This window comes from Struthio camelus, unplaced genomic scaffold (genome assembly GCF_040807025.1).
Source record: "Struthio camelus isolate bStrCam1 unplaced genomic scaffold, bStrCam1.hap1 HAP1_SCAFFOLD_33, whole genome shotgun sequence".
NCBI classification, from domain to species: Eukaryota; Metazoa; Chordata; class Aves; order Struthioniformes; family Struthionidae; genus Struthio; species Struthio camelus.
In genome coordinates this window covers 198,943-209,423 of record NW_027182567.1, presented here as the reverse complement: position 1 = coordinate 209,423, position 10,481 = coordinate 198,943, and the positions used below count along the sequence as shown (strand labels likewise).

The window sequence follows — 10,481 nt, the reverse complement described above, 5'->3', positions numbered from 1 at the left end:
CCTTGGATCTCGCCGGTCCCACATCCAATTATCCCACACATACCAATAATCCATTCAGTGAGGCTTTTCATCTTCCAATATAAGCTGTAGCAGAGCACATTTCTTAGAATCGAAGGATCCTTCCTTGGGTTAACCCCCACATTAATTGTAAGATGGACAATCATCCTGACATAAAGGGACAGCTAACTAGCTAGGGATCGATTTGACTGTAACGGCTTTTTTCTCCTTTTTTTCCTCTTCCTTTTCTAAATTTGGATGTTTGGAGCCAAGAGGGTCCAATGGTGGTTGGCTACACTGCCATCTGGGGTGCCAAAGTGCTGTGCAAACACTTTGATCCTAGGTTTCCAAGAAGCAGAGCCTCACGCACATCTAGCAGCAAAATTTTATTTCTTTAAATGATGGTGCAGCATAGTAACTGCTGGAGCTGGGTGCCTCCAGGGAGGGACCTTGAACAAAGGAATTCTGGCCTAATTAGACCCTTTACAGTTTTATTTCCCACCTGCCAGGGAAGGTCTCCCCCAATCTTCTTTACTGAGTCTTCTTTACTCTCCTTCTGGTTGGTCTTGGCCTTCAGCCCACACTGGTTGCCACGTCCTTGTTTCCCACAGTCCCTTATCTCCTCCGAGGTCAACCCCAACCCAGGTGCATCCCATCTTGTCCCCTGCAGTCTACTTTTTAGCCCCATGAGCCAGCTGTGTATCTTTATTAGCTGCTTTTAATGGGTTTGGCCGTTACATGCTCAGCAATGATTCTGGAGTTCATGGACGGTTCGGCCTTGAGGCCTGCATGCGCAGGGTAGGCAGTGGCGATAGAAACAGAACTGCATGTCATACCCCAGCTCTGCCCTTCCACCTGAGATGCAAGCCCTGAAGACAGCAGGGGCCTGCTCTTGCCCTGGGGTGACTGGAGAGGGCAGGGGAGGCCAAAGCTTTTCTCCCCCTTTCCCTTGGCTATTGTGGGCCAGCAGAGCAGTTGACGCTTTGCAGCAAAACCAAAGTGTGTCAGGCCGCTCTACGCTGGCCTGGCATATTGGAACGAGTGGACACCCCGTCCCCCCCAGGACAAGCCAGATTCATGCAGGCAGCAAGTTTTGCCCCTTGCCTTTGGCTCCCTAAAAAAAGAACACTCACTCCGGCTGAGGAAACGGGGCTGTATCTTTGCGGGAAGCCCAACAAAGCCATGAAGCGGTAGCACAACAGGGGCTGTGCTTGAGGAGTCGAGCTGTCCTGGGGCTGCGGGAGATGCCAGCAATGAGCCAGACCTTCCAGCACACTTGCGTGTGTCCGTGGTGTGCAGCACCATGGCATTGGCACAGCTGCGTCAGCTCTGCTCAAACAGAGTCACGTCCTGGCGGGAGGGTGCCACCTCGCCCACGCTCTCGGGAGCCAGGGACACAGTGCTCCGAGGTGGAATCTTGATGTTCTCCTTGGCACCCTCAGGTTCATGATGGTCTGTGACACCAGGCAACGGACTAAAGGTTCCGCATCATTTTCCAGGGGCTGGAGGGCTGCGAGAGAAAGGCACCGAGCTGAGAACAGACTCCCACCTTTGCAGAGATCCCAGGAATCCCCCCCCAGGCAGGGCCAGCCCCACTCAGCTCTTCCCATGCGGAGGAGGCAGCAGGTAGGACAAATGGATCAGCTGGCACTTGCAAGTCGGCCAAGCCCCAGATGCGCCCCAAATACCCCCTGCTCTCCCCCACATAGGGACACAGAGCCTTCCTCACCTGGGGCAGGCCAGTGAACTGCAGCTCACTTCCCAGCCTCCTCCCTCCTCCCTGCCAGGGCTGCCTGACACAGCGCTGCTCTCACTCACCAGTGCACAGCTCCTGCACCTTCTCCTTCCTCCGCTTCTTCACTTGCTGCCCGATGAGCCCTAGGCAAACACCTCCGCTCACCCCTCATACTCCCCAGCAAGCCCCCAGCAGCACAGCTCCCATCTGGCCTTGCCAGCTTGGCCATGCAGCCTGCTCCCCTTGGGCAAGGCTGGCCCCAGCCCCGTCCCCACGGTGCAGGACCCAGGGACGGTGGGAGGGACTGAAGACCCTCCTGTGTGCCCGTCTGGGTGGGCAGGCATGGCCCTGGGCTTGTGGCTCACCAATGAACCTCACAGCTGCCTCCCGCAAGGATGCGTCCGGGTTCTCCAGGTATGGCAGGCTCTGGCGCAGGTGTTGCTCCGCTCTGCTCCTGTCCCTCAGCAGCTGCAGACAGCACAAGGACAGGGGGTTGGCACCGAGCCTCCCCAGAAGGCCAGGCCTGTCCCTCCTCCCAGCTCCGGCCTCCTCTTCCTTCCTGTCCACGCCTCCCAGCTAGAAGCTGGCTGGTAGACAGGTTCAGAGGGAGCAGAGGGCAGAGCGGGGCCTGCGGGTGCTGAGATCCCCGCCATGCTTCTGCCAAGGCCCAGCCAGGCCAGGGGCCCCTTCAGCACCCCAGCGGGCACTTAGAGTAGAGGGCTCTGGGCTGCAGCAGTGCGTGAGGGGCACAGCTGTGCACCCTGCCCACTGGCCATGGCGGCAGGCCTCATCCCGCCGCGGCCCCGGGGGCTTTGGCCACGTCCTTACCACGCACTCCCCGATCTTCCACGTCTCCGCTCTTCTGGCCAGCTGCTTGAGCTCCTCCCACTTGAGGAACTGTGCAGCGCTCACCAGGGCTTCCTGAGAGGCCTGCAGAGCAACAGAGACCAGGAGATGCCACCGCAGCCACGGCAGGACACCCTGGGTCCCCCTCGTCTTGGCAAGGCTCCCAGCCTTTCCCAGCCCCAAATGGCACGACGCAGCGTGCCACTAGGTCTGGCCCTCCCTGAAGGCAGAGGCAGCTCTGCCTTGTCCTTCGGCACACAGGAAGCTGCACCTCATGCTGCCATGCGTTCCAAGGCACACTTGGCAGCAGCCCTTGCCTTGCTGCTCACCTCCACCCACGGCATGTCAGCATTGCTTCCCCAAAACACTGCTCCCTACCTGGGCCACTCTCTGCACCTTGTCACTCATGTGGAGGAAGAGCGGCACCAGGCTCCTCTGTGCATGCTGCTTCAGGTTCCGTTTGTTCTTCCCCACCACAATCTCCAGCAGGTCTTTGAAGAGGAGCATGGAGAGCTCTCGCACTCTGCTGTCTTCCTGCAGGCAGGGAGGAGAGGAGGGGAGGCCTCAGCAACGACTCCAGGAACGGGGCCCGACAAGAGCGTTTGCCGTTGCAAGGCCTCGTCCTCTCCGGGCACAACTGTCCCCCAGCCCGGCCAGAGGTCGGAGCTGAGGACAAGCCTCTGCTGAGGCAGCCTGGACAATGAGGGTTGTCGGCAGCAGCACGACAAGCCTCCCTGGGCTCTGTCTCCCGCTCCCTCTGGAGGGAGCTTCTTGGATTTCCCGAGGCCTCCATCAGGGCCCCCGCACACAACAAGAGGACAGAAAGGGACAGCCCCGCGGCACGGCCTCTCCCTCGCTCTCTAGCCTGCTCCTACCTCTCTGCTCATCGCTGCCCCAGGCCACGGCAAGCGCCGCACGCAGTCAAGCACGAGACGCAGCAGCCGAGAGCAGACAGGGGGCTGGTTTGCTCTACTCCCACAGCCCTGGACACCAAGGCCAGCACAGGGCATGGGCTGAGAACCACAGGGCAAAAGGTTTCCTGACATACAGCAGGGCCTGTGCGGGGACGTGCCAACAGGCACGTATGCAGAGGGGCACACAGCACCCAGACCACGCATACGGACCCCCCGGACACACCAGCAGAGCCCCGGCTCTCCCATCAGCCTTACGTCATCAAAGCGAGGCAGAAGCTTCTCGGCCAGCTGCAGAACAATCGGGTTGGAGCCCTTCTGTTCCAGGTAGCTGAGGATGTTTCTCAGCAGCATCAGGCTTCCCACACGCACTTCCCTGCAAGCATCCTGCAGCCACTCCATGCTGTCTGGGAGCAGGCTCTGCATTCTCCTTTTCTGTGGGAAACACACAACTTTCTTTGTGGGAAGCAAGGCCAGACCCCCCCCCCCCACCGCCCGCCCAAAAGTGCTCTGCCTGCTCTTTTCCCATTAGGGCTCAGTGGCCAGGGCCAGGGCTCTGCACACACGCAGGCCTTGGGCACAGAGGCTGCAGTGCAGGGCACAGATCTCCAAGGGGGCCCTCAGCATGCACTGGCCTCTGTAGGGAGCAAAGCTGCTGCCTCAAGGCCCAGGAGCACCTGGCTGCCTTAGCCCGGCCCTGTGCTCATTGTCCCTCTCCCAGATCTTCCCGCTGGGCACTGGTGCCTTTCTCCTTGTGCAGCACGGCCAAGGGCCTGGCATGACACTCGGGGCAGATGAATGGGGCAGCGGAGACTTGGGAGCAGCTACCACACCTCCGGATTGCCAGCCAAGTCCAAGCCACTCTCTGACCCAGTGTCTCCTGTCAAGCCCCAGGCTGCCAGCATGGCTTCACCCGCCTGCCCCCCTCCTCACCATCTTGGGTCTATTCAACAGGGCCACGAGGCCTCTGAACGCCAGTCTGCGCATCTCCAGGCTCTCACTCTGCGCATAACCCTGGACGAGTGGCAGGACCTCCTCATCCATGTCGGCAAGGTCAGGGCATTCCAGCAGCTGAAATGGGCACAGCACTGAAAGACTGGCACAGCCGGCAGCACTGCCCGCAGCGTGCAGCTCTCCGTCCCACCCACCATCCACGGCAAGGGCACCAGGCCCTCACAAAGCTCAGCCCAAACACAGCAGGCATTGTGCAGACACCCCTGGGCCCTGCTCCCAGCCCTGCGCCTCACGGCACACTGCACACACTGCTCGCCTCCTCCTCCCGTCCCCTGAACCCTCCGCAGCCTCTTGTTCTCATCCCTTGGAGGAGCAATTGAACACAGAGAGCTGCCACAAAGCAGGCACGAAATACAAGTGCTTACGAGTGGTCGCCCAGCAGAAACGAGCCAAGGCCGGGGCTACTAACAGGAGCGTATGCATTGCCCCAGCTCCATTCACCAGCATCACCCCACACGCATGTGCACAAGCGAGCACAGCATTTAGAGGCCCCTCCAGAGAGGCACTGCTTGCCATGAGGCCCACCTCGACAAAGAAAGCCATGACGGGCAGCTGATGAAACTGGTCCTCCCTCCTCAGCAGCCTTGCCAGCTGGCGGAAGATCCAGCGACGCAGGTGACTGGCAGCCCCCCTCATTGCTCTGTCAGAGGCAAGAAGGCAGTGTTGGGCCTCAGCCGAGCAGGCAAACCTCCTCTGGCATCGCTCTGCTTGGCACGCAGCTCCTGCAGCCAGCGGCATTTGCTCATGGAGCACTGCTCTTGCCCTACCACACCTTGCCATTAGAAAGTCAGCGTCAGGCATCATTACGTTCCTTTTGGTGGGAGACCGGAGAAACAGCCTTCCTGCCCAGGCGGCATGGCCTGCCCACACATCCCCTCTCCTGCCCGCTTTGGATTCCTGTGCCCCTGGGCCCTCCCCAGGTTCTCCTGCACATGACCCTCTCCCACAGCTCCTAACACCACCTGCTCCCCCAGCAGCTCTCCAAGCTGGGCAGCATGGCAGCTCCCAGGGCCCTTCTGCTGGGCGAGCCCTTGCCACAAGGGCTGAGGCTGCAGCCTCTTTCTTGGAGAAGTGGCGTTCCCCCTGCCCCACCAAGAAGCACATGGGGTGGCACACCCCACAGCCAGGGAAGAGGTGCTGGGCCAGAGCAGGCCGGAAAGGGCTCTACCTGGCCAGCACCACCACTCCCTTCTGGGAGGTGTCCGCATGCAGAAATAGGTCCCAGCCGCCCTTCCTCTCAACAGCCACGGCTACGGTCTCATAGTGGGCGCAGCGCAGCAGACTTTTCATGGCCTGCACGGCGCACCTGCATGCAGAGCAAAGCCCAGGTCACACTGGCAGCCTGGCCCTGCCTCCAGGTGCAGTGCAGAGACAGGGCGAGCGGGATCGAGCACCTGACGTGGCTGGTGGGACGGGACTCATCCCGTTGGCATTCCCTCAAGAAGATATTTGCTTCCTGGTGGCTGAACTCTGCTGTGAAGACCATCTGCAAGAGCAGCGCCAGGAAGAGCTGGGGGAAAAACGCCTTCACCGCCTCTGGGCAGACGGGCTCCCGGATGATCTCACACAGTGCCCTCGTTGCCTGCAGAAAACACCCAGTCACACCTCTCACTCCCGAGCAGTCCCCGGCATGCTTCCACAGCCCTCCAGGTGGGAGGCTCGAGCACAGCCTTGGAGCATGGGAAATGCAGGTGGAGGCCTCAGCCTGGCTGCCTGACCAGGGCCAGCGCCCGCAGGCTCTTGGGCCTCAGCTCCTGGTTGTACACAGTGAGCCTTCCTGCCTCAGCATGACCATCACCTCGGCAGGCTTCGTGTAGCGTGCACGCTCGGCCAGGCTCCCTGTCCCAGGCCGTGCTGCCTGCCCAGGTTTTTCAGGAGCCCTACTCCTGCCCCTCACCTTGCCCCCAACCCGACCCTGGCTTTCCAGCCTGCTGAGCGAGGTCGGCGGATGCAGGGACAGCGTCGGATGGAGATTTCCTGGGCATGGCCAGCCTGGCTGTTGGTGTGCAGAGAGGCCAGGCAGCACTTGGCAGCCCTGTGTGCTGGCACAGTCGGAGGCCTGGCGCTGGCCATGTTGTAGCCATGGGCCCAGGAGAGGTCCCTGCTTGGGGGCACACGGGCAGCGGAGAGGGGGAGGGGGCCCAGGGAGGCAGGCACCAGCCTGGGGGCACGGGAGGCCTCGTCCCCTAACTCACGGCCAGCGGAAGGATGCAGTTGTTGTCCCTGTCGGAGCTGGACTGCTTGCGCAGTGGCCGCTCCTCCAGCAAGCTCAGCAGCTCCCGCAGCATGTCCGGCGCAAGCATCGGCTTATCCATCAGCACCTTCCACATGCTCACGGCAGTGCTGCAGGCCCAGAGCGCCTTGTCAGTGGCACTTCCTTGGCCGCAGCACCGTAGCCTGGGCCAGCCCTGGAGGTCCCCAGCTGTGTGCCAGCCCTGCCCCTGCCCACCCCCTCCTCCCTGGCAGCCCCAAGAGGGTCCTGCCCAGGCAGGCAGCACATGACCAAGCTGAAGCCCCTTGCGCGGCAGGGAGCGTGCAGAGCCGCTGCGCTCTGCGGCTCAAGGCAGGGACACTTGCTCAGCTCTGGCTCCTCAAGGCCTGCTTGAGGCACCAGGGCTGGGAAACGGTGGGCGAGACACAGGGCCCTGCCCCTCAGCCGTGTGCTGGCCATCTGCTTGCCTCTGGCCCTCTTTGGGCCCTTCTCCCCATGGCCAATGAGCCACTGGAGCCCGTCCAGGCTGACGGGCCCCATACCTGTTGCACAGTGGCGAGCAGTACAGCAGGCTCACGGTCACCTCGCTGGGCTCCAAGCAGGCCAGCTGGCAAAGGGTCTTGTTTAGGGTGACCCGGGCCGACAGCTCCCTCACATACTTGACGTTCCTGTAGAGGCACCTTATGATGCGTGGCACCTGGAAGACACAAGGCGGACGGTGAGGCTGCTCCCAGAGAGCAGCCAATACCCCAGCTCCCACTCACTTCTCCTTCCCTCTCCACCACTCCCACCGCTCCTTGCTGCCTTCCAAGGGGCTCCGCTGCCCAAGAACACTGGCTCTCGGCGGGGAAACAGCGCCCCAGAGGGTCGAGCCCCATGCACGCCAGCCCCAGGCTCCTTACATCTTCCAGCACAGAGAAAGCGTCCAGCAGGAACATGGTCAGCATGTGGGAAGCCACCTCCGTATTGTAGGTGCTGCAGTTCCTCATGCCCTCGATGGCTGTGACAATGACGTCTGTCCTTTCGGAAGGCTGCAGGTTTTTCACAAACAGCTGGGGCAGAAAGGACCCAGGAGAGAAGAAATGTCACGCTGCGTGCCGCACTACTGCTGCTTAGCTAAGCAGCGGATGTGGCTCTGGAGAGAGGTGCGGGGCAGTGCTGGCACCGTGGCCCAGGAGAGCCAGGAGCACGCGCTGTGCTGGGTAGCAGCAGCATGGGGCATGTGGCCAGAGGGCCACCAGGGCAAGGCAGGATGCTCGGGAGCAGGCTCACAGTGCACTGGCTCTGCAGGCAACCCTAGCTTGCCGGTGGCCAGCAGGCTGCAGCTGCTGCTGGGACTCTTGGAGCCAAGCCTCTGGCTAGTCCCCCCGCTCAGGGACAGCGGGAGACACAGCAGTGAGAGCAGGGCTGCTACCAGGCAGCAACCAGTACTCTAGGTGCCACTCAGAGCTGCTTCCTTCTCCACCACCACCTCTGCATCAACCCCAAGGCCCCCTCAGCCCCACTCGTTAGGCATCCCTTTGCTCATCCACGTCTCCTCAGGACCCCATGGCCAACAGTCCCAGCAAGGGAAGTGCTCCTCACCCTCATGATCACGCTCATGTTGCTCGTCCACGAAAGGCAGAGCTCATTGTCGGCTTCCCTCTCCTTCTGGGGCTCCACATACTCTGGATCATCCTGCAGCATCGCCCGGCCTGAACAGCAGCAGAAAGACACAGCGGTCAGCAGGAGTCATGCAGAGCTGCAGGTGGCAGACTCATGGCGTCAGAGAGAAACCAGCCTGGCAGAGACAAAGGGCATGCCAGGAATGGATGGGGAGCAGGATTCCCAGGGAGGGTCGGGGCCCATTCCAGGGCAGAGAAGGGCAACTGCTTCAAAGGGTACCAAAAGCCTCACGGGCTTTCCGGTGCGAAGCCCGACACAAGCCGTAGCCTCTGAGCAGGGGCTGCTGAGCGTTTTCCAGGCCAGTGGTATCCAGGACAGGTACTAACAGCCCGCTCCCCTGCTCCTACATCAGCCGCGCCTCCTGCTCCTTTGCCTCACTGAGCAGAGGGGCCGAGGCAGTGCGATGCCTTCCCCGGCCTTGCCAGCGTGGCCGCGTGCAGAAGCACACAGCCCAGCACAGCTTCTCTTACGTTTTCGCTGCACGACGAATCTGAAGAGGCAATGAAGAGCATCCAAGGCCCCGCCCTTGGTCTCCGCGTCCTCGTAAGCACAGCAAAGGATGAGACAGCCCACCAGCTGTCCCAGCATCGGCACGGGGATCTTCCCATAGCAGGCAGGGCTCTCATCCACTCCTCCAAAGGGGTGCCACACCTGGGCAAGGCGGGTGGGACAGGTAGAAGGGCTGACGGGAGGCAGTCGCCACCAAAGCCCTGAAGCCAAGACTCTGCCCAGGCATGGATCCCAGCGGAGCCAAAGCTCTCGAGGGCCCTGCAGGCCTTGCCTCCCAAAGCAGCAGCCCAGCAAAGGCAGCACTGCCAGGCTGCGGCTCACATCATGCTCCGCGCGCACTGCTCCCCTGCACAGGGCTGGGGGCACAGCTGGCTCCTGCGACAAAGGGACTGCAGAGAAAAGCCCATGGAGAGAGGGCCAAAGAGCTTTGCTTCAGGGCAGAGCCTTGCTCAGTGCCTTAACCTGTGCCCACGCTTCCCTCCGAGGGACCCCCTGAGCTGCACTGTGCTCTGGGCTGCTGCAAAGGGCCAAAGCGGGGGCTGCACGGTGCTTGGCTCCTTACCTCCAGCGAGGAATAGTTGGCCAGCAACTTGCTCAGCCTCCCAATCCTCCCCACGGCCCTCTCACGCACAGCTGCTCTCTCCGTCTTGGTGAAGGGCAGCAGCATCTGCAAGGAGAAAGGCTACTGCTCTGCCCGGGGAGCTGACGCCCACTCCAGCAGAAGCAGCTCTGCTAAGCGCCTGCCTGCAGTCCTACAGTGCACCAAGGCTTCCTCGGAGCTAGAGCCAAGCCTGGAATGGCCTTCCTGCCCCTACAGGCCCCAGCCTGCAAGGCCCACCTTGCCCTCAGGCAGCCAGCCACACCCAAGCCCCCTCCCAGCCTCTGCTCCTGGCCATGCACATGGCCCCGGGTGCCCTCTTCAGGATGGCAGGCCTTTCAGGCCACACCTTCCCTAGGGGTCTGCAGTGGGCAGCCTGGCCTCCGGCCTCCTGGCATGGCAGAAGAACCAAGCTTCCAGGCTCGGCTCCCCTTGCAGGACGGGCAGCTCCCAGTGGGTCTCTGCCCCATTCCGATCTGGCAAGGAAAGCACAAGGCACGCGGAGGCGGGGGGACAGCAGCACCAGCTGCCATCAGTGCAGTGCCTAGAGAAGAAGGGTGACATTCCTCCCACTGCTTTGGTGCAAGGAGAGCTTTGGGGGCAGAGGTGGCCCAGGAGTGCTCATGGGGGCAAGGTGTTCCCAAGAGCCTGGAGGATGTTTGGGGTGGGAAGGGACTTGGGCTGTAGCCAGGGGACACTGGGCTCACAGAAGAGCCCAGTGGGGAACCTCCGCTCACCCAAGCGAGAAACGCCCCCTGCCTGCAGCGTGCTGCCTGTACATGGCACTCGGGGGGGGGAATGTCCACTCGAGGGTGTCACTTCCCTCTGGGCTGAGGAACAGGCCCAATGCAGCCCACTCTTTGCAAATGCCACACCTGCAAGATCTTCTGCAGCTCCAGGAGGCTGGAAGTGGCCGACTTGAGCACCAGCACCTCCAACATGTTGTCCATGGCATCGAGGGTCTGCAAGGAGGACAGGGGGCTGTGGCATTCC

At 61.7% G+C, this 10,481-nt stretch overlaps 1 protein-coding gene across 1 annotated transcript; it reads right to left on the bottom strand.

The window, feature by feature from the left end:
• Positions 1 to 372: 372 nt before the first annotated feature.
• On the bottom strand, positions 373 to 9,543 carry LOC138064886 (maestro heat-like repeat-containing protein family member 7). Its single transcript, XM_068929151.1, has 15 exons — positions 9,453 to 9,543; positions 8,851 to 9,031; positions 8,300 to 8,409; positions 7,618 to 7,767; positions 7,258 to 7,412; positions 6,699 to 6,846; positions 5,898 to 6,085; positions 5,672 to 5,809; positions 5,029 to 5,143; positions 4,423 to 4,560; positions 3,748 to 3,924; positions 2,957 to 3,112; positions 2,561 to 2,662; positions 2,098 to 2,200; positions 373 to 1,507 (listed from the first exon to the last, which is right to left on the bottom strand). Exons 2-15 carry the CDS (start codon positions 8,966 to 8,968, stop codon positions 1,341 to 1,343), a joined length of 1,965 nt encoding a protein of 654 aa, XP_068785252.1. The 5' UTR covers positions 8,969 to 9,031; positions 9,453 to 9,543; the 3' UTR covers positions 373 to 1,340.
• Positions 9,544 to 10,481: the final 938 nt, after the last annotated feature.

What these genes read in the sequence shown, in the direction of transcription:
- LOC138064886 (XM_068929151.1), bottom strand. Translation starts at nt 8,968, where the DNA reads ATGCTGGGACAGCTGGTGGGCTGTCTCATCCTTTGCTGTGCTTACGAG. An exon ending in ACTGCATCCTTCCGCTGGCC is followed by an intron (nt 6,086 to 6,698) that starts GTGAGTTAGGGG and finishes TGTTTTCTGCAG; the next exon opens with GCAACGAGGGCACTGTGTGA. An exon ending in GGAGTGGTGGTGCTGGCCAG is followed by an intron (nt 5,144 to 5,671) that starts GTAGAGCCCTTT and finishes TGCCTCTGACAG; the next exon opens with AGCAATGAGGGGGGCTGCCA.